The sequence below is a fragment of the Lipotes vexillifer genome, unplaced genomic scaffold, assembly GCF_000442215.2.
Source record: "Lipotes vexillifer unplaced genomic scaffold, Lipotes_vexillifer_v1.1 scaffold875, whole genome shotgun sequence".
NCBI lineage: Eukaryota > Metazoa > Chordata > Mammalia > Artiodactyla > Lipotidae > Lipotes > Lipotes vexillifer.
Window position 1 is genome coordinate 2,007,927 of NW_006792177.1, and position 25,760 is coordinate 2,033,686.

A 25,760-nucleotide genomic window follows, 5' to 3' on the forward strand; every position below is an offset into this window, starting at 1 on the left:
GTACGTGGGCCTCTCACTGTTGCGGCCTCTCCCGCCGCGGTGCACAGGCTCCGGACGCACAGGCCCAGCGGCCACGGCCCACGGGCCCAGCCGCTCCGCGGCATGTGGGATCTTCCCGGACCGGGGCACGAACCCGCGTCCCCTGCATCGGCAAGCGGACTCTCAACCACTACGCCACCAGGGAAGCCCCTTGCTGCCCCTTTTTTGATTCCTATTTCTGTTTCTATTCTTGGAAGCAAAAGTATGTATGTGGGTGATCCATCTACTCTTGTCTTTCAGCTTCTCAGCCTCCTTAGCCATCCAGTTCCATGGTCAAACCACAACCTTGTCATCCCCCCATATCTGCACTGCCTTTGGAATGTCAACATTAGGCATCCCGCTCTGTTTACCATCTCCTGTCCTTTCACCTCACTACTTCTCTTTTCTTACTCCAGTAATTCTTCGTCTTCATCAGGTCCTTAGAGACACTGGCTTCTCCATTTTCTCAATCTCAGTCACCCCAGTAATGTCCCCATCTTCCTTCTTACTCTGTTAAGAGTTTTTGTGACTTGTCATTATTATAATCCCTCCCTTCTTAACACGCACTATTCCCTCATGGTCTCTTACTTTCATGGCAAGGTCTCTACTGTATTAAACTCAATTATATGCCTGCATCTGGTATCAAACATTACTGGGAGAAAATGCAAAATGGTGCTGAGTGGTCTCACATTGAATTCGTGACCACAAATCTAATATGGGTAATTAGTGTCACCTACCAATCCTACTTCCCTTCCTTCTCTTTCCTCAGACCTTCAACATTCCCTCTTGCCTATCCCATCACACTCACACCTTATCTTTTGATCTCATGTTTCTCCAAGAAAGCAGACAAGAATGCTCTCATCTTCTTACCCGCAGGCAGCCAGCCTGGGGCTGGATGAATCTGTATCCATTCATCCATTCTCTTGTCTTCTCTCTGGTTGCAGTAGAAAAGTGTTCCTACATTTCTCAGTCCAACTATCCACTGTGCCCTGGTCCCTTCCTCTCCTGTCTTCTCAAGAATGTTGCTGCTCTCATTATCTTCTCTCACCTCCATCCGTAAATAGTTCCTCTCTCTCCTCTATACTCTTATTAGCCTATTGTTACTTTCCTATCTTTAAAAAACAAAGATCTCCTAACCCCACATTTCCTTCCATTTGCCATCCCATTTCTCTATACCCCTTCCTAGCAAAACTCCTTTAAAAAGCGTTGGCTTTCTCCCCTCACATTCTCTCATCCTGTTCCTTCTAGGCTTGACTCCTTGGACTGCTTCAGTCAAGATCACCGGTGACCGCCATCTGCCCAATGCAAAAGTTATTTCTCTTGTCTTTCTTGTACCTTTGTAGCAGTGTGTGAAACCGTCAACACACACTCCTTCCTTCTCAAGACACTTTCTTCCCTTGACTTCCATGATGTCACCCCCTCCCCGCTCACTGGCCTGGCAACTCCTTTGTTATTTCTTTTGTGACCTCCTCCTCCTCTGCATGACCTCTAATCATTGGAGTGTCCAACACTCAGGTCTTAACCCACTTTTGTTCTCTTTTGATACACTATTCCTTGAGGATCTCATCCAACTCTGTGGGTTTAAATACTATCTGTATGTCAGGGAGTCTCACATCTATGTCTCTAGCCCAGTTACCCACCACCTTCCCAGTTGTGGACCGGTGTATCCACATAGCTACTTGATACCTTCTCATGGATGTCTGTTAAGAATCTCAAACTTCATGTGGCCCAAATAAAATTTGGTTTCCTCCTTTCCCTCATACTGGTTCATCCCACCCTACCCATCTCAGTAAATTGTACCACCTTCCACCCAGATACTCGTATCAGAAGTCTAGGAGTTACCTTTATTCCTCTCCTTTTCTCACTCTCCACAGCCAGTCTGTCAGTGAGTCCTGATGTATGCCGAGCATATCCACTTCTCTTCAGTGTAACTCCTGTCACCCGCATGCAGACCATCATCTCTCACCTGCATCACTGAAGTAGTCTGGCAGCCAGTCTGCCTGCTTCCATTCCCATCCCCTTTTAGCCACTTCTCTACATGGAGGCCAGTGATCCTTTTGAAAATATAAATCTAATTATATCACTCCTTGTCTTAAAATCCTCTTCGGGCTTCCTCATCTTGAGGGAAAATCTACCCATGCATTCAAAATTTAGGGCTTCCCTGGTGGTGCAGTGGTTGAGAGTCCGCCTGCCGATGCAGGGGACGCGGGTTCGTGCCCCGGTCCGGGAAGATCCCACATGCCGCGGAGCGGCTAGGTCCGTGAGCCATGGCTGCTGAGCCTGCACGTCCAGAGCCTGTGCTCTGCAACGGGAGAGGCCACAACAGTGAGAGGCCCGCGTACCGAAAAAAAAAAGAAAAAAACAACAAAATTTAGAAACCTTTTCCTGTTGATATCCAGTCCCAAGACTTGAATTGGGTCCTTCTTCCTCTCCTGTTTCCATTGCTTATTTTAAGTCTCCTAGTTTCCATTTTCCCTCATCCCCATCTGCCCTCTACGTACAGAGTGGAACATAGATTCTAAGATGAGCCACAGCCTCTGCTCCCTGAGGGGCGGGTCCCATATTTGTCACAACCTTGCATTCCCCACAGGCCTAGTCTCCAGCTCTGTGCTCTCATGTCTCCATCCTCAGCAGGATACCAAGGCATTTTTAGCCCTGGGCGACAGTGGGTACAGCCACTGCTGGCCCTTGCTCTGGATTCTGTTACAGCTCTTTTTGCCATATCCCTCCCCACAGCCATGAGAGGCACCTCGGGAGTCAAGTCCCATTTAAGCCCAACCTGATTTTTCTGTTTGTGTTGTTGGGCCCACACAGAGGGCTAAATTAAATAAGGCTTCACCTGGCTGAGTAGGGTAATTTCCTGCCATCGGTCCAACATCTGCGATCATCTTATGTGGCTTCTCTTTATTTCATGTAGTCCCTTAAATCCTATCCCCATAAGTTTACCAGGCTTGCTTTCTCTCAGCACACCATACCTGCTTCCCTACAATAGCTGTGCCACCTTGAAATTTACCCTACAACAGCACTGATCTAACTTCTTGGTCCTACCACAGGTAATCATTTTGGCTGGTTGTCCCCTTTAGGCAGCCAGAGCAGACATGCTTTCACTGTTGACCAACTCCTTGTCCAGAGTTTGAAGAGGGGATTTTTTTATTTTATTTTTTTTCTCCATACCGCGTGGCTTGCGGGAATCTCAGTTCCCGACCAGGAATCAAACCCATGCCCCCTGCAGTAGGAGTGCAGAATCCCAGCCACTGGACCACTGGGGAATTCCCTAAAGAGGGTACTCTTTTTTTTTTTAATTTATCTTTATTCTATTTACTTTTTATTTTTGGCTGCGTTGGGTCTTCTGTGCTGTGTGCTGGCTTTCTCTAGTTGTGGTGAGCGAGGGCTACTCTTCGTTGCGGTGCACGGGCTTCTCATTGCAGTGGCTTCTTTTGTTGCGGAGCACGGGCTCTAGACGCAAGGGCTTCAGTAGTTGTGGCATGCAGGCTCAGTAGTTGTGAGCTCAGTGATCACACATGAAAAGCAAGAAAAGTCATTAAAAGGGACTTATAATACTGATTTTATTTGGACTGAGAGACTATCAGTGATTTTTATTTTTGTATTTAATTTCCCCAAGTCTTTTCTAATGAACATAGAGTACATTTATGGTTGAGTATATTTATTTATTTATTTATTTATATTTTTGGCTGCATCAGGTCTTCGTTTCTGCGCATGGGCTTCCTCTCTAGTTGTGGCAAGCAGGGGCTACTCTTTGTTGTGGTGTGCGGGCTTCTCGTTGTGGTGGCTTCTCTTGTTGCGGAGCGTGGGCTCTAGGCGCGCGGGCTTCAGTAGTTGTGGCTCACAGGCTCTAGAGAACAGGCTCAGTAGTTGTGGCACACAGGCTTAGTTGCTTGCGGCACGTGGGACCTTCCCAGACCAGGGCTCGAACCCGTGTCCCCTGCATTGGCAGGCAGATTCTTAACCACTGCGCCACCAGGGAAGTCCCATATGGTTGAGTATCTTTAAATTGTCAACAGTGAAGTATCTAAGATCTCCCCTAAAATGCTCTAAAGAAAGGACAGCATAACTGTATTTTGTTTATGTATTTACACCCTGGCTTGTTCTGCAGATGTTAAACACATTCATTTACCAGATACTTATTGAGAACCTACCAGATGCAGGCAGTGTGCAAGGTGCTGGGAAAACAAAGATGAAAACAGGCAGCCCCTGCCCGCAAGGAGCTGTAGAAGGAACTGAGCCAGGTGCAAGCAGAGACAACAGTAAACCATCTTGTGCTCACTAATAAGGACAAAAACACAAGAGCTAGCAACGATAAGGTGCCACTGCAGATTAAAGAGTTAAAGAGGAGGGACTTGCCTGGTGGCGCAGTGGTTAAGAATCCGCCTGCCAATGCAGGGGACACAGGTTCAAGCCCTGGTCTGGGAAGATCCCACAGGCCGTGGAGCAACTAAGCCCCTGCACCACAACTACTGAGCCTGTTCTCTAGAGCCTGTGAGCCAGAACTACTGAGCCCTGCGTGCCACAACTACTGAAGCCTTCGCACCTAGAGCCCATGCTCCACAACAAGAGAAGCCCACGCACTGCAATGAAGACCCAACGCAGCCAAAAATAAAATTAATTAAAACAAACAGAAAAGAAGAAGTTACACATTTTTTTAAAAAAAAAGTGTTAAAGAGGAAAGGAATGAAAGCATACTGTGGACTGGGCTTTGGTGAAGGCCATGGCTAGGTGAGAATGTAATTGGGTTCAGTTCTTCTGGATTAGCAGTCTGAATTACATAAGTAACTACAAATGTGGGAACACCTCAAAGGAGCAAAGAAAAAGGAATTGGAACAAAGACACTGATTCCTCCTCTCCCTCCACCCTGATATTGAGTGTTAGATGCAGCTATGAGCTAATGGTCAGAGTTCTTCACAGACCCTGTCAGTGTTGCAAATTAGACTATAAATAACAGCAAAAGGTTAAGTGATTAGTGGACTTAAGTTGTTAAATATGGATGTCCTGCTGAGGATCAGAAGTTAAACTGGAGTGATGTTAAGTAGTAGAAGGACCCTCTGAGTTTTTGATACCCTGGGGAAGAAGTGTGTCGGTGTAAGAAGTGGCTGTGTTGAGAGGAGCAGTCTGCTCACAGGGCAGCCCTGCTTTTACCACACATGGTATTCTGAGCCCCTCACCTCTCCCATTTGTCCCCCAGGAGAAGTGTGCCCAGTACTGGCCCTCTGATGGACTTGTGTCCTATGGAGACATCACAGTGGAGCTGAAGAAGGAGGAGGAATGTGAGAGCTATACCGTCAGAGACCTCCTGGTCACCAACACCAGGGTAAGATGCCTGGTGGGTGGGCTTCTCCCACAGGGAAAGCAGGGTTGCACCTACCTCTCTGATCCTCCTTCCTCCAAAGGAGAACAAGAGCCGGCAGATCCGGCAGTTCCACTTCCATGGCTGGCCTGAAGTGGGCATCCCCAGCGATGGAAAGGGCATGATCAGCATCATTGCAGCCGTGCAGAAGCAGCAGCAGCAGTCAGGGAACCACCCCATCACCGTGCACTGCAGGTATGCCCACCCCAACCCTCAGGGGGAAGAGAGAGAAAGGCATGGGAGGCAGGCAGAGGGGTGTGATGGGAGCCTGTATCAGACAGTGAGGAAAGCCAGACAACAGTGGGATGTTGGCGAGCACATGGCAATCAAGTTTAATGACCAGGACAGGCCCAGATGATAAGAATTTCACACTTTAAGTGCTAGGGAACAGCAGTCCCTAATGTTAAGATATTGGGCAGGGGAGGTAATTCAGAAGGGGAACAGCAGGGTAGACTGACAGTGGAGAAGACCAGTTGGGCAACATGGGAATGAGGGCTGTTTCCCTAAGAAACACAGGAAAAGAGAAAAGGGCAACTATTTTGAAAACAGAAGAAAAATGAACAAGACTATAAACATTACTGTGAAAAAGAGGAGTCTCCTAGGTTTGGGGCTGGGTAATGGCTGGTGTCACTGACAGAAGGAAGATAGCAAGGGGACCCATGGGGCGGGGGATGGATTTTGTTTGGGGCACATTTTATGAGACTGCATTTTAGAAAAAATTTTACCTTGAGTTTGTATTGCTTTTATAATTGTGGGGGAGGGAATCTCTTTTAAAAGGGAAGGAAGAATATATTTAAAATTCCTACAAATTGGTTTTGAAGGTAGAAAAATGAGCAAAGGAACTTCTAGAAATGTATCTAGTAAATGTTGTTCAAATGGCCAGAATGAAGTATGTAATTACAAGAATTGAAGCACTGTTTATAATAGTAAAAGATGGTAGGGACTTCCTTGGCGGTCCAGTGGTTAAGACTCTGGGCTTCCACTGCAGGGGGCACGGGTTCAATCCCTGGTTGGGGAACTAAGATCTGGCATGCCATGCGGTGCAGCCAAAAAAATTGAAAAAAAGATGGTAAATAATCTAAGCATGTATTAATAGGGGACTGGTTCAGTAAGCTCTGATATATCTCATACTACAGAGCTTCAGATAATTAATTAGAAATCTGTTTATATACTGGTATTCAGTAATCCTCAAGATTTATTGCTTAGTGAGAAAAGCAGTGGGAGACAGGGAAAGAATATGTTCATGTGGGTATATGCGTAAATTATCTCTAGAAGGACACACAAGGACCTGATGACATTGATTGTTTCCCAGGAAGAAACTAAAAGGATGAAGAAGTAGAGTAGGAAGGAGACTTTCCACTGTTTCTGACCTTTTTGAAATTTGAACTATGCTAATTTATTACCCGTACAAAAATAACTCATTTGAAAAAATGTTTTTAAGAAGAAAAAGTGGCAAAGTCCACCATCTAATACAAATGTACAGTAAACATGAAAAGATGCTAATCCTTATTAGCAATATGAGAAATGGGGATGAAAACAGTAAAACATGGCTTTTTGTCCATTGGATTGGCAAATTAAAAGGATTCCTTGAACTACAAAAGTAAACACTTCCTTGCCCACACTTTTAAATCTCCCATGCTCCTCTCTCCCTTAGTCACCCTCTCTTGGCAAACCCCAGATTCTCTAGCTACCCTGCACCATGCAGCTGAATATGGCTAAAGGAAAGCACCATGTTACAAGCCTCATTTTACGTTTCTGATGACTTCATGGTTGGCGATTAGTGCTGCCCTGCAGTCCTTCTGCATCTCCCACTGTTCTAGACCAGGGCTAGGCAAACTAGGGCCCAGTGCCAGAGCTGGCCTGCCACATGGTTTTGTGGGGCCTGCAAGGTAAGACTTGTGTTTACATTAAAAAAAAAATTTTTTTAATCAAAAGAAGAATATTTCATAACATGAAAATTACATGAAATTTACATTTGTGTTCATATATAAGGTTTTATTGGAACACGGCTATGCTTATATATTATCTGTGGCTGCTGCCCTGCTCCAGCAGCAGTATTGAGACCATTCGTGGTACTCTTTACTACCTCACACTGCTGCTCAGCACACAAGAAGCACAGTTGTGCAGTTGTAACTTGACTTTGTCTCTCTTCCCAGCAAAACCTAAGATACTTACTATTTGGCCCTTTATAGAAAAGCCTGCCAGCCTTTGTGCTGGATGATCATTTCATCCTCCTCACAAACCTCAAACCTCCAGTACCTCTCCCATCCTCATATTTAAGAAATGACCATGTTTTCTATTTGCCTAGGAAAAAAAGAAGCAATCAGAGAATTTCCACTTGCTCTTAACCACCACAGCTCCCCATCTGCCTGCATTAGTGCTGTGGACCCTGCATCCCTCCTGTTCAGTGGATGAGTTGTCTGAACTCTCTCTCTGAAGTCAGCTACATTAGTCCTCTATTGCTGTGTAATAATATTACCACACACTTAGCATCTCAAAACAACACACATTTATCTTGCAGTCTTTGTGGTTAGGAATCTGAGCACATCTTAGCTGAGTCCTGTGCTTCAGGGTCTCAAAAGGCTGCAGTCAAGGTGTTGACCAGATGGGCTGTGGTCCCATCTGAGGCTTCACTGGGGAAGGATCCACTTCTGAGCTCGCTTGGTTGTTGGTAGCATTCAGTTCCTTGTGGAATTTTGTATTTTGAAGTTCCTTGCCACGTGGTGGACCTCCCCAGCATGGATGCTTGCTTCTTCCAAACCAACAAAGGAGAGAGTATTTCCTTACGAGACAGGCATTATGATCCACGTAACATAATCACATACATGTAATTGTATATGCTCCATCACCCTTGCTACATTCTGTTGATTAGAAGTACATCACAAGTCCTGCCCACACTCAAGGGGAGGGGAATCACACAAGTATGTGAACACCAGGAGGCAGGGATCTTGGGAGTCAAGCTGAAGTCTGCCACACCCACCCTCCACTTGGATACCAATTCCATCCTCTTGTGTCTCTTCAGGGACCTGACTTCACTATCCTACATCATCAGGTTTTCTTCTGGATACCTACTGTCTTCATAAAAATGTGCTATAATTTCTCCCATTTTAATATTTTTTTTAAAACTTTTGCCTCCAGTTCCCCTCCATCTACCCTCTATTTCTCTGTTTTCCTTAATTATAAAATTTCTCAAAATATTTGTTCATACTAACTCTCCAGTTCCTCTCCTCCCAGCCTTTCTTGAGCCCATTTCAGTTAACCCCCCACATACTCCCTTGCAGCTGCCCTGTGAGGGCCGCCTGTGACCTTCACATTGCTGAGTCCAGTGATCACTTCCTATTCTCATTATCCTTGACTTTCATCAGCATTAGACACAGTTGGTCATTTGGTTCTCTGTGGAATGCTTTTAGCATAGCTTCTCTCCAGGGTTTTTGTCCTCATTGGCTGTTCCTTCTCTGTCTCCTTTGCTAATTTCTCCCCATCTGTGGTCAAGGGCCAAGTCCTTGGACCTCTGTCAACTGACAGTCACTCTCCTAGGTGAACTCATCCAATCTCCTGGCTTTAATACCAACTCCCAAATCTTTATCACCAGTTCACCCTGTCCCCTGAACTCCAAATTTATATATCCAGTTACCTACTCAACATTTCCACTTGGGCCTCTTCAGTTTTAAAGGGTTATTTCAGAATTCCCTATCTTTCTTTCCAAGCCTGCTGTTTCACAGCCTTCCCCACATCAAGAAGTGGTATTTCACTTAACTCAGATAAGAAGCCTGGAACAATTCTTTTTCTCACACATATACATTTGTTCTACCTGCAAAATAATTTCAGAATCAAGTGTTTATCACTCCCCCCACCATGGCCCTCTGTCCAAGCCACCATGCCCTCTCCTCAGTAACTATACTGGCCTCACTGGTTTCCCTGCTCCCACCCTTCCTCCTGTAGTTTGTTCTCAACACAGCAGCATGAGCTCCTTCTAAAACTTCAGTCGGACCATATCACTCCTTTATGCAGAATCCAAACACTGGCTCACAAGGTACAACATGTCTGAGGGCTCCTTGCTCAGGCCAGGCACGGAGTGCACCGGGGGTCTGGCCTTCTCCCTGAGGGCCCTGACCTTACCCCGCCCACTTCCCTCCCTCCCTCAGATGCAGCTACAGTGGCTTCAGCACCTAGACACACTCCTGTGTCATTCCTGAGATGCTCATTTCCAAGGGCCTTGTCCTCACCTTCTCAGGGTCTCTGCTCACATTCCCTGACCACCCTGTTCACAATAGCACTTCCCACACTGACAAGAGCTGCTGTTCTCTTTTTCCTGCTCATACTGCATATCTTATTGTCTGGGGGCACCGCTACCCACCGCAGTCCCTACCACACAGCAGGCACTCAGTAAGGGTCTGGTGATGACACATTGAACAGGTGGACAGTGTCAAGGTGAGAGTCTGGATTCCTGAGATTTAGGAAGAAAATGAGCAGCATGGAAAAGAATCAGCAACCATATACCAGTGCAGAGGGGCAGGAAAGAGGGGTCAGAACTCTGGACAAGAATGAGCAGCAGGCCAGGGCCCCACAGGCCTGTTTTTGTTTTTTGTGTGTTTTGTTTGTTTGTTGGCTGTGCCACGCAGCATGTGGGATCTTAGTTCCTCAACCAGGGATCGAACCCGTGCCCTGGGCATTGGTAGTGCGGCGTCCTAACCACTGGACCGCCAGGGGATTCCCCCCTACCCCACCCCAACCCCAGCTTGTTTGTAGGTGGACTGCGAAGCCTCAGTGCTGGGGGTAGGGGTGAGGTTCTTCACCACTGCCCAATGAGTGAGCCCCTCAGCAAGCAGAATGGGCTGTACAAGAAGGGCAGCAGGGGTGCACCCGCCTCCCCAGAGTTGTGTGAGCTCCTGTGCCCACCCCCAGCAGTTCCACTGGATGACTGACCTTCCCAGGAGCACCAGCCTCAGCCTTTATCTGCTCATTGTCATTGTCACTCGCCTTCTTGGCACAGGGAGTCATTGCAGGTGTGATAAGTGTATCTGCTTTGTTACAGTGCGGGGGCAGGACGGACAGGGACCTTCTGTGCCCTAAGCACAGTCCTGGAACGGGTGAAAGCAGAGGGGATTTTGGATGTCTTCCAGACCGTCAAGAGCCTGCGGCTGCAGAGGCCACACATGGTCCAGACACTGGTATGCTGCCCTGCGTATTTATCCATGCCACCACACCATCTGCAGCTCCTCTGCCAAAGCCAGCTCAGGGGGGAGGCTCTTTTGAGGGGCCCATCTGATAGTCAGAAGACTGTGTAACCATAGACTCATCCTTCCTCAAGGTGCCTCAGACAAACAGAATGAGCTTTGGGAGGCAGGAGAGCAGTGGGGGCATAGCCTAGCTCCACACCAGTGAGAGATGCAAGTGGCCTCTGTGAAGGCTAGAAGAGGGTGCCCAGGTGCCCCATGGGCCTCTTCACTTCTCCATGGGTCCAAGGTGGGGAAGACTCAGAAGTACCTCCTCTCCTCTCCTCAGGCTCCCTTTCAACAGGTCTCCTGACAGTCTAGATGACCAGTAACCACTGAGTATGTAGACCGACATGAGCTCATGTCTGACCTCTGCAGGCCTAGGAGTGCCATCTGCATGTCTAGTCGCTTCTGTCTGTAGAAGATAGCTGCACTCAGCCCAGAGGGGAATGCTGTCAGAACTCTGGCAGGCAGCTCAGGGCTCAGGTGGAAATCCAAAAACATTCATTTCCTGTGAATTTCCCATTTTTTTAAAAATGGGTTTGTCAGGAGCTGCAGGTACATTGTTCTCTTCTGTAACTACCCTGGCCTTTTCCCCCACCTTTCACTCTGCAGGAACAGTATGAGTTCTGCTACAAGGTGGTGCAGGAATATATTGATGCATTCTCAGATTACGCCAACTTCAAGTGAGAAGCGATGAGGCCCCGTGGACAGGAGAATTGCCTTTAATATTTTGTAATATTCTGTTTTGTTAATATACCCAAAATTGTGTATATATCTTACAACTGTTTTAGAAATTGGTACATGGGCTTCTATTACCTATTAGGTGGAGATTTTATATGTAAATGTGTTAGCACTGATAGTCCTTTTTCCAATGTTTTATTGGGGAATTAAATAGTGTGATGTTTGGATTGATATCATGAAATCCTCTGCCTGGAAATTGGGCTCTATTGTTCTTTGGTTTATACATCTTTTCCTAAAGAAGAAACACAAAACTCATTCCAGGTAGCTAGGCATTAACAAAGAAAAAAAGCACAAAGTTATCAGAGCTCTTGAGGAGATTGGTTGTCCCAGTGCCCCCAGTTCAGACCGCTCTCCCCTCCCTGCTCTGTAAATAATCTCTCCCCTTTCCACCCTTGCCCACCTTCTCGTCGCCTACATCCCACCATGGCGAGTAGAGGGACCAGAGTGTTATCTCTGGCACCACACTAGGGATTATCAGGTAATAAAAGCTTTGACTCCCTGAGGAAACGTCTCTCCCTTTGTCTGGGGTGGGGCAGTCATACCAGGGCTGGGGTTCTCCTGGGCCACTCCCATCCCTGCCGTTACTGTTCTGTCTTAGCTGGCTGCAGAGAGGGCACAGTCTCCCTAGCTCCTTCTTTCCAACAAACACAGCCCCTCTAGCTCTTAGGTAGTTATCAGGACTCTTCTTTCACTCCCAGCATATCTTTGGTGCAGTGGTCCTAGCCAGCCTTGCTCCCTGGGGAAGATGGCCGGGGTCCTCACTGCTTCCCTAAGTACAGAGGCATGGAGGAGAGAGGGGTGGCTTGGCTTTCGGGTTTGAGTCAATTTGACCTCTCCAGTCCTTGGTGCTTTGCTGCAAAACTATCTGGATCATGTCGCTCTGTCCAGAGCAAGTGTTTATATCTACATTTATTGTGTTAAACCGCTTCCATTTCATTTCTGTCCTCATTTCCAGGACTTTTATGTGGAAGTGCCTCAGATCCAGAGGCCAGGATGGTGGGAGTCTTAGATCCCAACTCGAATTTGAGCCTAACATGTTAGACAAAGTGTCTTAAGTAAGGTGGATGTTCATTTATTTTTCACGTTAACAGTCTGCCCAGTCCAGAGACCCAGTATCCTCCATCTCATGGTCCCAGTGTCCCTTAGGATGTTGTTCTCATCCTCATGGTTGAGGTTGCTGTCTTTTCCCATGGAGAAGCAAAAAGAGCATGGGCAAACAAATTCATTTTTAAAGACATGAAGCAAAAGTTGCACTTTTCACTTCCACTCATACCCCATTGGCTAAAACCTAGTCATAAGACCACACTGAGCTACAAAGGGTGCTGGGAAATGTGGTCTTTAGTTGAGGGCACAGCTGGAAGGGTGTGTCTGTTCATGACCTCCTTTCTTCATGATCAGCCCAACACAGGAACAGGAGAGGAAACCGGTTGCCATGACTGTCAGTTCAGGGCTGAGAGAACCTTGCAGCCCTCGGGGCCTTTCTTAAGGATCAGGGGCCAGTCAGGGGCCAGGGGCACCTCGGGGCTGTCAGGAGTGAGAGGTGGCACCCCCACCTGGCCCATGGGGGAATGCACAGAGATCACCACTGCCATGCTTGCTGGAGGAGGTAGGACTTGAACTGGACCTGCAGGATATTGGAAGTTTAGATGAGCGAAAGGAGGAAAGATCAGTGGAGCAGCTTTACAGAGGGCCTCAGATTCCAGGCAAGCAAAGACGCAGTGGCTCCAAGATAGAAGCCAAGTTCTGCACCACATATTCAGGGTGTATGCACGAAGCCCGGGTACCATGACAGACCACCTTCTGGAAGGTTGCAAGGAGTGAAGTCCTGTAAGTCAGTAGGTGTACTGTGGTCCTTCTGTAGGAACCAAGGAACAAGTCAGTAGGTTTAAAAGAAGCATGGATAAATTAAGCAAAGACAGAATCTAAAGAATTTCGGGTGAGGGCTGCCATGCTTGGGAAGGAAACCCTGTCTCTTTGCAAGCTACCTATTGGTGCCTCTGTGTAACCATGTCCAGGCAGATGGAGGAGGGCAAGCCTTGGGTCAGCAAGCCATGCAACGAACATATCCCCTGGTTGCTAAACAGACATCTTCAAGCAGGAATTACCCCAGCTCTTTGCTCCCTTCTCTCCCTCAGCTTATAGGTATGGCTCATCACTCCCTCTTCACCTATTTCTTTTCCTGTATTATTCAAAGCTCACATGGTGTCAAGAGACATAGGCTCGAAGGGAAGTGTATTGAAGCTCACGTGGCACAATTGTGTGGGAAGGGCAGAGGAGATTGCTTCATCTAGTGCCCACTCCTCAGTCAGTCAGCTGTGACTGTGCCCACTGCACACCCAAACTTCTGGGGCCTGCCACACTTGCAGAGAGACCTCACTTCATCAAATTGTCTCTGTCCTGGGTGCTCCTTCATCCTCTCCCCCACCTGCCCAATATGCTCATCTTTCATTTAAAAGAAGGAAAGAAAAGCACTTCCCCCATGCCTAAGTTCTTCCATTCTTGCATATTCCTTCCTTACCCTTTCATCCTCAGTGCTGAGCCCCAGGGATCCACTGTCTCCCTGTCCACTGGCACCCCCCCCCTTGGTGTAATGACTGCCTCCTGACTTTTATCCTCACTCTGTAGCTTTTCCTCCACAGCCCCCTTCCTCAGAGGTCAGGCATTCCTCCAGTCTGTGAGGTGTGGACCCTCAGCCCTCCTCCAGCCCTGAGCTCCTGGTCCACACACCCCACTTCCTACTGTGACTCCACAGGGTGGCCCAGAGGCACCAGTCTCAGGCTCCGCACACCCAGCGGTTTGCCCAGTCTCCAAAGCCCACTGCCCTTTCGTGCAGCCTCCAGCATTCTCTGCCCCCACCCACCCCATCCCAGCCCTACTCCCACTGAGCACCAAACCCACAGGCCTGCCCCACCCCAGATCCCCCTGTAGTTCCTGTGTTAGCTCTTCTCCATTTTGTCTCTCACCCTAGAGCACCCACTGCAGCCCTATTGCCGAGACTAGCTAACTCTCCATCCTTCACCCAGACCACCTGCTCAGGGGGTGAGCCCCTCTGTGCTCCTACAGCACCTGAGCATTCAACTCAAAACCTCTGCTTTCCCAACTGAGTACAGCAGCCCCCAGACTGGAATCATGTGGCCTCAGGGCTGAGTGTGAGCTAGAGCTCAGTGGTGAACAAATGGCTTTCTGTGTCCTGCTGAGAGGGATACAAGGATGAATTCCAGAGTTTATAATCTAGAAGGGGAAAGCAAATATTCCTAAAAGGCGAACTATGTGGCCAGAAAGAAAGGGAAGCTTTCCCCTGGGAAGCTTGTTCTTGTTTGGAATTTTCAGGAAAAACCACAATCAAATTACAGAAAAAATAAAGGCACCCCATTCCTTTTTTAAAATAAACACCAGGGCCTTTGAATAAAACATTCTGTAAACCCAAACCAGAACTAAGCTAGTTTACTGAACTCAAAGAATTGTTTTCACTAAACCACAAAGCAAATGTTTTCCTAAAATTTACTTGGTTAACCAGTACATAAAGGGACAAAACCTGTTTCCCAAAACAGTTTAACTGATCATACAGTCCAAATATTCATTTCAGGTAAGTCAGTTTGGAAATCCGCCTGGGCAGCTGAAGTCGAGGTGCCCATGATGTCATCTCCCCCATCTCTGCCACAGAATTTGACACACCTGCTCTCCCAGTGACCAGACACTGCGATGCCCAGCCTGACCCTGCCCTTGCACTTGCTGTTCAAATTGCTGTCCAAAGGCGGAGATTGGCTAACCCTATAATTTGGCCTCTGCCCCCCAGAGGCTGGTGGCTGGCAGCGGAAAGCTGAGCTGATGCAGACTAAGGCGGGAGCCTTTTCTGGTGTTCCAGGGGCTGTGCCCAAATCCATGAATGGTCCTGGGCCAAGTACAGGATGAGGAAGGGTTGGAACCTTGAGGGACAAAATTATTCCTACCACCTTTGGATAGGCCCACAAAGGCTGCACTGCCCCCTTAACTGGGCCCCCTGTCAGGGACCTGCTTGGAGGAGAGAGAGGCCACCTGTGGGGTAGCTATGCCCCACCCAAACCTACTTTCACCTGGAGTGACCCAGTCCTGGTGCCCAGGTGTGTGGTTAAGGACATCCCACCCAACCCATTTTACAAGTGGGCAAACAAGCCCTCAGGAAGAGTGGTCATAGCTCTCCCCAGACTTCTTAACAGGCTGCTGGACTCCTCACTCTTAGGCCCCCACTTTTCTACCAGGGAAAGCCCTGAGCTGGGTGGGACTCAGGGAGACCCCAGGCATTGCCTCTCTTAGGGCCATAATTTGCTGTGTCAGAGAGGGCTGTGAGGGCTTTCTAGACCTAAGGGCAGGAGCTTGAGAATGCAGCTAGGGAAGTGGCTGGATGAGACTTCAGGGGCATAGGCCAGGCTGAAGCAGGAGTCCTGTGACTTCAGATCCCTGGGAAGGTGGAAAGAGGAGGCATCTGTCTGGTGACCCCAGAGCCAGCAGCTGAACATAACACTGGGAAGAGAAGAGAGTTGGTGGCGAGCTGCCACCCGTCCCCTCTTTGAGACGTCATTGGAGTCTGTGGGCCCAGAGCAGTGGGTGGAACTACCTGAGCAATAAATCTTGGGTCTGGCTGCCTGGGTTCCACTGCTGCCTGGAGGAACCACCTCAAAGGAGCCACTTCATCCACAGCTCTCCCTCGGTGAGTGAAAAGGCTGCCCTCCCCAGGGCTGGGGCTCCGGGATGGAGCTCTATTCTGGGTACACTGCTCCTCTTCCCCCTCTCAGGTCCCTCTACCCCTGACCCGTGCCCAGTAAAGCCCCCTTTCCCTCATCTCTCCCCAACAACACTATTCCTGTGCCTGCTGCCCCTAGCGTGGGAGGGACAAGGGGTAGAAACCCTTGCCCCTGTAACCACCACACATCCCCAACTGCCATGGAAGAAAGAGAGCAACCCACAGGGAAAAGGAGCTGAGGGCCTGCCAATAATATCCCCCAGCACTGGGTGCCCCAGATTCCCCCACACTGCTGCCTGTCTCTTGAACAACTCCCCTGTTCCCCTCTCCAACCTTCTCTCACTTCTGGAATCCCTGAGGGAAGAAAGGGTAGTCCTGCCCTACTGGGGAAGGCCCCCAACTGGCAAAGCAGGGAGCCTCTGTGCCCCAGGGGTTCTGAGAGGTGGCTAGTTGCCAGGAACCCTCAGGGTCCAGACCCCTGTAGTCCTGGTATAAGGAGCAATAGCAGAAGAGAGAAGAACATTAGGAGACACTGAAGCTGCCCCTGAAACGCCAGTTGTCCAAGGGGACCCCGGAGGAAGAGGAAGGGGGTATGCATGGGAGCACTCCCTGAGTGCTATCCACTGTCCATGGGAGCAGCCCTGCCATGGCCAGCTTTGGGCTAGGCCTCCTGGTGCTGCTGCTGACCACCCACCCTGAGCCCTCGAAGGCTCAGCACTGCTCCCACAGCTGGCACCCTGAAGGAAAGCAAGCCTCCAGCTCACTCCATGACCCCCAACATACTCCTGGGCCCCCAGGTGAGTTGAAGGGTCTCCCCAGCCTAAGTGAGAAGAAGGTGCTGGCTGGGGCTCTTTCATCTACCTCAAGCCTTGGGTGGAGGTGGGAAGGGCAGGCTGCAGCCTCAGTTCCCTTCTAAGGAAGGGTTCTGGGCACTGCAGCTCAGACCAAATTGTCCCCAACCTCCCAAGCGATGTTCTGGCTCCCCCTGAGGACAGTGTGCCCTGGGAGAGTAGGACCATGGCCCGGTGGCTCCTCCACAGGAAGCAGCACCTGGTGCAGACACTGCTGGTAAGTAAGCTAAGACCTGGCTGGGGGTGAGGGGGAATGATACATCACTGAGTTATTTATTTTTGGCTGCCTTGGGTCTTTTTTGCTGTGTGCGGGATTTCTCTAGTTGCGGCAAGGGGGGGGGCTACTCTTCGTTGCGGTGCGCAGGCTTCTCATTGTGGTGGCTTCTCGTTGCGGAGCACGGGCTCTAGGCGCACAGGCTTCAGTAGTTGTGGCACATGGGCTCAGTAGTTGTGGCTCGTGGGCTCTAGAGCGCAGGCTCAGTAGTTGTGGCTCGCGGGCTTAGCTGCTTCTCAGCATGTGGGATCTTCTCGGACCAGGGCTCGAACCCATGTCCCCTGCACTGGCAGGCGGATTCTTAACCACTGCACCACCAGGGAAGCCCCAATCCTAGACAATTTATGATGAAATACTATGTTAGATTAAAGTAAAAGATTAGAAGTCACTAGTGGAGTAGAAGGAGGTACTACAAACCTCCATAAATAGGACAGTGGCGGCTGTGAAGTCCCCTAGGCTTCTAGACAGCCAAGGGAAGCCAGTGTGGCTCAAGGTGGGCAGGCCCACAGCCAGTGGAAAGAGGTGAGGGGTGCGACCTCACACTCTACAGTACGGCCCCAATAACCAGGTGGTCATTGATACGTGCACTGGGAATGACTCAGTGATTGCAGAGCTCCCCAAGGCCAATAGCGGAAGACAGGTGTAGGGAGATGGTTTATTATTTTGCAAATTGTATTTTAAGGTGCACCACGGGAGCACGATAACTAAAGGAGAAAGCGTAAATTCCTATAAGGCAAGACCTTATCGCCTAATTTCAGTCGGTGTGAGCTCGGGTTTTTAGATATCAGGTGGGCAACGCCCGTTAAGCCCAATGAGCTAGAGAACCACAGGCTGGGTCCGCTAGGAGGCTAGGGGGCGTCCGCAGGACGTGGGAGCCACAATACCGGCTGTCGGCCAATCCTGCGCAGCTAGGCCAAGCCGGGAGGCGAGGGAAGAGGAGGGGAGGAGAGGAGGGGGCGGGTAAGGCCGCAGCTCTGCGGTCAGGTGACCAGAGCGTCCGGGGGAATGATCGCGCCCTCCTCCCGCAGACCCGACCCCGAGCGTCGCGCCCCGCTGCCCTCCAGTAAAGGTGTGAGGTCCCTGAAGTTGTTGCATCCTTTGTCCCCTCTCTCTCCATTGAGACCCTTCCCCGGGTGGGGGCTAGAGGGATGCAGGTCGGAACCCAGTCCCGCAGGGGGGACACAGCCAGGCTCCGGGGGGCGGGGGCGGGGGCGGACGCAAATGTCAGCGGGCAACAGAGGGTGGGGGCGGAGCCCGCGGACTACACGTCCCGTGGTGCCCCGCGGCCACTTCCGGGACCCAGTGATGCCCGGCGGCGCGCCGGACGCTAGGTGGTCTGGCCATGCTTCGAGCGCTGAGCGCGCTGCGGCCCATGGGCCGGCCCCCAGCCCCGTTTCTGCTCCCCGCGCGCTGCCGCAAGACCCGCCACGACCCGCCAGCCAAGTCCAAGGTCGGGCGCGTGGCGACCCCACCCGCTGTGGATCCTGCGGAATTCTTCGTGCTGACGGAGCGTTACCGGCAGTACCGCCAGACGGTGCGCGCCCTCAGGTGTGTGTGACGGAGGGGGAGGCGGTGCCGTCCGGCGTGTGTGTGAGGGCGGGCGGGCGAGCGAAGAGAGTGCCGACCTTGGGCGCGTCTCCGTCCAGGCTGGAGTTCGTGTCCGAGGTGCGCAAGAAGGTGCACGAGGCCCGGGCCGGGGTCTTGGTAGAGCGCAAGGCACTGGAGGACGCCGCTGAGCACCGCGAGCTGATGGCCTGGAACCAGGCGGAGAACAAGCGGCTGCGCGAGCTGCGGTGAGTGGGGCGGGAGGCAGGTCGGGGACGCTTTGCGGGCCCGGAGACACCCAGCCACGCTGAACCTCGGCCTCTCACTCCTCCCAGGATGGCCAGGCTGCGGCAGGAGGCGCGGGAGCAGGAGCGGCGGCAGGCGGAGGAGGAGGCCCGGCAGGCCCGAGAGGCGCAGGCTTGGGTGCAGCTCAAGGAGCGTGAAGTGCTGCAGCTGCAGGTGGGCCTTGTCTTCAGAGGGTGGGGCTGCAGGCAGCGAACTCCGCCGGTGCCGCGAGTCCTGCGCGCAGCCAGGTGGGGGAGGTGGGGCCGCGGCTACATGCAGAGTTGGAAGAGAGTAGCCTTGAGTCTTGACACGGGGTTAGCAGGTGAGGATATGGAAGAGGAAGCGTGCAGGGAGAGTGCCTGTCAGGCGCGAAGAAACGGAGGTGAGAGTTGACACTGCAGTAGTGTTCACGTGGCTAGCCACTTGGCTAGCCACTGTCTGTGAGACTGGCCCCCGCCTTCCCCAAGGAGTTTATATTTTGCCGTGAGGGTGGGAAAGTCACCGAAGGGTTTAAACATTTTGGCCTGGGTTGCCAGGTGTGAGACTTAAAAATCAGTTAGAAGTGATCCAGCGAGAATGGATGAGGCTTGAGTTAAAGTAATAGAGGGAGAAGGACAGTTTGAGAGAGATTGAGAGATCTATAGGCACTATTGAGAGACTGATTCCACCCAGTGAATTGTCACAGCTGGTGTGTCTGGGTTTTGGCCGAAGTGTCCAGGGGATGATTGTCTAGGAGAACTGAATGTGGCAAAGCTGCCTGATATTCTTCCACTGGAAGGTCAGCGGGGTGCTCAGAGAAGACCTGGGCTGCAGACATCTTTCCCACAGGAGAGCTGGAGCCCCTCCCTCAGTGGGCTAAAGGCTAGCAGGCATGTTCTGAGGGCTTGCATTCAGTTGGCCTTCTCTCTTTCAATAGGAGGAGGCAAAAAACTTCATCACCCGAGAGAACCTGGAGGCGCGGGTGGAAGAAGCGTTGGACTCCCCCAAGAGCTACAACTGGGCCATCACCAGAGAGGGGCTGGTGGTCAGACCACAGCACAAGGGCTCCTGAGGGCCCAGTAAGGACAGTGTCCACCCAGGGACCATGGGGGTATGGGGGTTGGGCCTGATCTGGAATAAAGCAGTTGTTTCTTATGAAGGAGGAGGCTCTACCTATTCCAATGCAGCTTTCACTTTTGGGCCTCAGCACCCATCACTTGGTCAGAAACTCCACACACAGAGTGCCCTGTTCTGCACCCATGTACAACTCTTAGCAAAGCGCCAGACCTTAGAAGTTTCCATCTCACAGAGGAGCATAGTCCCCTCGGCAGCCAGGTCATCTCCTGAGTATCCTCAAGGTCCAGTGGTTGACATATTGTAGTCCTTGGGCCAAATCTGGCCTATTGCTTCTTTTTGTAAATAAAGTGTATTGGAACACAGCCACAGTTATTCATTAACTGCTCTCATACTACAATGGCAGAGATGAGCAGGTGCAACAGAGACCTTATGACTTGCAAAGTCTAAAATATTGTTATATGCCTTTTTAAATTGAAATATAGTTGGTTTACAATGTTTTGTTAGTTTCAGGTGTACGGAAGAGTGATTGAGTTATACATCTATTCTTTTTTAGATTCCTTTCCATTATAGGTTATTACAAGATAATATAGTTCCCTGTGCTGTACAGCAGGTCCTTGCTGGTTATCTGTTTTATATATAGTAATGTGTATATTTTAATCCTAAACTCCTAATTTAGCTGCTCCCCCCAATTATATGACTTTTTTGGGCGGGGTCCGCACCATGTGGCATGCAGAGCTTCCCCTACCAGGGATCAGACCTGTGCCTCCTGCAGTGGAAGTGCAGAGTCTTAACCACTGGACCACCAGGGAAGTCCTATATGACTTTTTACAGAAAAAGTTTGTTGACCCCTGATCTAGGGCTTTCAGGCTCCAGCAAGGAGCAGGTATCACCCAGTAACAGCCACAAAGTAGCCATTGGCCAAAGATATGCTTCTGCTTGACCCTGAGTTTTGCTGGCCAGGGTCTGGTGTGCCCAAGACACAGAAGGCAAGAAGACCCCATTTCTTCCGGTGGCCCTCTCCACCCTTGGCCTCAGTGACCCACATTTACCCTGGCAGTGCAGCTTCCTTGGACCACACACCAGATTGGTGCTGGCAGAGGCTTGATTGACCTTTATAAGGTCAGTGTGGCTTGTCAAACACTTGGAGCAAACCAGAAATACTTGTGATTAAAGTTCACAAGCTTAGGGACTTGCCTGGTGGTCCAGTGGGTAAGACTCCGTGCTCCCAATGGAGGGGGCCCGGGTTCAATCCCTGGTTGGGAATCTAGATCCTGCGTGCATGCCGCAGCTACGAGTCCGCATGCCACAACTAAAAGATCCCGCAGGCCTCAACTAAGACCCGGCGCAGCCTAAATAAATAAATATTAAAATAAAGTTCACAAGGTTGAATAAGTGAGCATACAGATCCACAGCCCCTACTCAGGTGCAGGCCCTCCAAGAGCATCCAGGGTGAGGAAGAGACATGTTTCTCTGAGCCAGAGCTTATGTCCCTTTGCCACCATTCACCGAACTTTGCCTAGATACCACCAGAGGAAAAAACAAAACAGAATCCTTTCCCTAATTCCCATGTTGTAGATAGGACCTGAGACCCTCAAGAAATGAAAACCTTTCAGGGAATATGGGCAATCCCTCACGTTCAGGTAGGGAAGCAGGAAATAGAGATGCAAGCAAAGGGCCATGATTATCATAGTGCCTAGGACACAGCCCCCATAAGGGTATTGCATCCCTGAGGGCAGTGGCCTCCCTCAGGCTAGTAATAGCTCTTCTCTTCCCTGGCACTGAGCCCAGGCACAGTGGAGTCCTGGATTTCAGGTGCTCTGCGTAATTTCTAGGGTGAGAGGATGGGCACACATTGTGGGCCATGGTTTATGCCCACGGCCTTGGGCTTTGTTATGGTGAGGAGTGGGCCATCTGGTCCCCTGCAGAGGAAGCCTTTGGTGAGCTTTCACATGGGACATTGAGCCTGTTTGGGGAAGTCCCTGCTCCTCTATCAGGATCCAGACAAGCCATCTGTCTTCAGGTACAGGAGACAGTGTCCTACCTTCTTGAAACTCTGTCTTTGGGCTGTTTTTCCTTCACTGGTGTCCTGCATGGGGCTATAATTCCTTAGCATTCACTGCTGATGGCAGCATGTCATGCAGAGCTACCTGTAAACCAAGCTTGAACATTTTTGTTCTCCACCCACAGCCATCTTACTGGTTTCGGCACAAATAGGCAGTTTAGTAACTTCAGGGTTAATTCAAGCCTAATGCCATCTGTACCTGCATTTAATGGATTGTAAGGTGCTGCTAGGTGCACAGGTAAGATCATACCCAGTCCAGGTTGCAGAGTTATGTGGTGTCCCGTGGAAGAATGCTTAATCTCCAGTAGAACTCTAGTAGTTAACCTGATGGGCAGTCTTGGCTCAGAAACACCAGGATCTCTTCTGATTCTTACCTCAAGTTCCAAATACGGTTTGGATCTGCTACAGACAACGTGAGCTTGTACCTCCTAGAGAGAATCTTCTCTTGCTCAAGGCCCCACTTAGTAGTAGATTTGAGGGCTACCCAATAAATGCATTTGGAGCACAATACCCAAATGTAAATGCTTTCACCAAAATTTGAAGAGGCCTACTGTGCTTTGTGCACAATAGGATAGAGAGGATAGGGAACAAGTAGAATTTGTGTTTCACTTGTTGGAAGAGGTATGCTGACCCCCAAAAACTTGGTTGAGTGAGCACTTTATTCCCAGGATTTATGTCCCCAATCAAGCATAGGTGTTTTGGGAAGTTCCATGGTGGTCCAGTGGTTAGGACTTGGTGCTTTCACTGCTGTGGCACGGGTTCAATCCCTGGTCAGGCAACTAAGATCCCGCAAGCACCTGCAAGCCTCACGGTATGGCCAGAAAAAAAAAAGCATAGGTGTGTTTTACCAAAACACGCAGGATTCTTGCCACTTCCCATTCTCTAGGAAAAGCAGCATGATGTCAGCGAAGTGGACCACCATTATGTCCTTGGGGTGGGTGGTCAGGGTCTTGAGGATTAGGTTGTGCAGAGTTATTTACCTCTTAGGCTGGGTTGTGGTGATATGCTGCTGCCAAGGCAAGGCATACTGCTAGTAGTAGTCCAAGTGGACAGAAAAGAATGTATTTGCCACGTGAATGGGTGCCGGGTGCCTCCTCAGTCTGTTCCGTCAAGGAGACCGCCTAGACCTCAGTAAGCCTAAAGTCGTTCCCCATATTTTTGCAGTATACTCCAAATTTTCTGTGTGTATACAATGTTCCCTGAAATCTTTGGGAAATTTCCCCCTGAACTTACTCTGTGGTTATTTTCCTGACACAAGTACAGAAGTGAAATGGATACCTAGGAAACAAGCCTAGTTGCCTGCTAAAATGAGGGCAATTCTGAATTCTGGCAGGAAGAGTCAAGCTTGGAACTCTTTTTCCTTCCCAAATAGGAAATCAGAAGCGGTATTTGCAGTCCCAAATCCTGAGACAAACAGGCATTTCTCCCGAGGGGTGCTCCAATGATTATTTCCTCAGTGCAGGTAAAGGCATAAGCCATGAATGTGAACATCCATGTCTGGGTAAATTCATAGTGTAGTTTACAAAGCCTTGAGATCAAGAACCTGTAAGGAAGAACACCATACTGCCATGGGGCCCAATAAAGTGACATAAAGAAAGGCAGAGCTGCATAAGCCCCACCCTCACCAGTACTCTACAGTGGCTCTGTGGGTCACTGATATCTAATAATCTTCCACCATTCTTTGGGCATTTTCCCTCACTGAGGGGAGTGTTATATTCACACTCATTTTTTTAATGCTGGCTCATGCGGGAGAAAATGGTCTGAGAGTGGGTTTTTGTGTCTGGGAAACCAATAACTGAGGTATAAACGTCAACCATGACTATTGCACCTTTGCCTGTCACTGCCAGAGCCAAGTCCGCAAGTGCTGGTGCTGGCTGACCCGTTGCTGCTGCTGGAACTGCAGTGCCTGTGCAGGAAGGAACCCAAGAGCCACACTTAACCGCCTCCACTGCTGCTGCAGCTGCCAGAAGTACCAGAAGCTGAGGGGAAATGTGGATTTGCCCTTCCTCTGGCTTTAAAAACAAATCTTTTGTCAGTGACTCCTATGTTACTGTCATAATGGAAGCCAGCTGGCAAGGAAGGCTGGGAAATGTGTGCAGGCCTCCAGCCTCCTGTGGAACTGAGAGCTATGGATGAATAACCGGTACAGACCAATTTTTTTAGAAGCACTGTTTCTCACAACTTACAGTATTTAGAATGGGATAGGCAGAATTGTTTTGTGGGGACTTCTTTAAAATAAGGCGAAATGAAATTTGAGACAGTCATATATTTTGGCAATCAGGGATTCACACTTTCTGAAATTCTGCAAAAATTATCCATAGCAACAAACAGAGCATATCACTAGCTTGTTTTTTAATCTGAAAAATGTGATATTGTCAAATATAATTTTGTCTAAAAACATAGTTTAATTCTAACTTTTAATAATAGACAAATTTTATTTGTCAAGAAGAGTTTCATGTAAAATATCTCCAAATTATTGTTTGGCAAAGGTCATTAAAATACATATTTTTGAAAACAGCAGTTTGTAAGCAGCTGTTCTATATACATCTCTTTTATCATCATTTATCAGGATTGTCACTTCTTTGTGTGAGACACATGGTTTTTTCCCTCTGAATATTTTATTGCTGCCTGTGACATTCAGCACTTCGGAAATTTTTTTAAATGACAAATTTCCCAGGCAACATATGGACTGGAAGAAAATATTTGCAAACAATGTGACCAACAAAGGCTTAATTTCCAAAATATACAAACAGCTCATACAACTCAGTATCAAAAAAAAAAGACAACCCCACCAAAAAATGGGCAGAAAACTTAAGTATACATTTCTCCAAAGAAGACATACAGAAGACCAACAGGCACATGAAAAGATGCTCAGCATTGCTAATTATTAGAGAAATGTAGATCAAAACTACAATGAGGGATCACCTCATATGGTCAGAATGGCCATCATCAAAAAGTCTACAAATAAATCACTCGGCCCATAGTAGGCCTTCAATAAATCATCATTCCTCCACATTAAAAAAAAAAAATGTCTACAAACAATAAATGCTGGAGAGCGTGTGGAGAAAAGGGAATCCTCCTACGCTGTTGGTGGGAATGTAAATTGGTGTAGCCACTATGGAGAACAGTATGGAGATTCCTTAAAAAACTAAAAATAGAGTTGCCGTATGATCCAGCAATCCCACTCCTGGGCGTATATCTGCAAAAGACGCGAACTCTAATGAGAAAAGATACATGCACCCCAATGTTCATAGCAGCACTATTTACAATCTCCAAGACATGGAAGCAATCTAAGTGTCCATCAACAGATGAATGGATAAAGAAGATGTGGTGTACATATACAATGGACTATTAGCCATAAAAAAGAATGAAATAATGCCATTTGCAGCAATATGGATGTACCTACAGATTATCATTCTAGGTGAAGTAAATCAGACAAAGACAAATATCATATGATATCACTTATATGTGGAATCTAAAAAAATGATGCAACTGAACTTATTTACAGAACAGAAATAGACTCAGACATAGAAAGCAATCTTATGGTTACCAAAGGGGAAAGGTCAGGGGGAGGGATATGGAATCTAATGATGCAACTGAACTTATTTACAGAACAGAAATAGACTC

General features: G+C 49.1%; 2 protein-coding genes and 1 pseudogene across 3 annotated transcripts in view; all 3 read left to right on the forward strand.

Moving 5' to 3' along the window:
- The window catches only part of PTPRA (protein tyrosine phosphatase receptor type A), a 70,916-nt gene extending 59,074 nt beyond the window's left edge, over nt 1-11,842 (forward strand). The window contains exons 17-20 of one of the 2 annotated variants that reach the window (XM_007465395.1): nt 5,219-5,344; nt 5,424-5,575; nt 10,416-10,551; nt 11,212-11,842. In XM_007465395.1, the coding sequence (XP_007465457.1) occupies nt 5,219-5,344; nt 5,424-5,575; nt 10,416-10,551; nt 11,212-11,286 (489 nt within the window). In that variant the 3' untranslated portion in view covers nt 11,287-11,842. The remainder of the gene's footprint in view (nt 1-5,218; nt 5,345-5,423; nt 5,576-10,415; nt 10,552-11,211) is intronic. The other variant, XM_007465396.1, reaches the window with a different exon arrangement.
- Nucleotides 11,843-16,706: 4,864 nt separating this feature from the next.
- On the forward strand, nt 16,707-17,831 carry GNRH2P (gonadotropin releasing hormone 2 pseudogene; annotated as a pseudogene).
- Nucleotides 17,832-18,510: 679 nt separating this feature from the next.
- On the forward strand, nt 18,511-20,156 carry MRPS26 (mitochondrial ribosomal protein S26). The gene is made up of 4 exons (XM_007465397.1): nt 18,511-18,733; nt 18,832-18,978; nt 19,066-19,189; nt 19,932-20,156. The coding sequence occupies exons 1-4, from the start codon at nt 18,528-18,530 to the stop codon at nt 20,064-20,066; spliced, it is 612 nt and encodes a 203-aa protein (XP_007465459.1). The 5' UTR covers nt 18,511-18,527; the 3' UTR covers nt 20,067-20,156.
- Nucleotides 20,157-25,760: the final 5,604 nt, after the last annotated feature.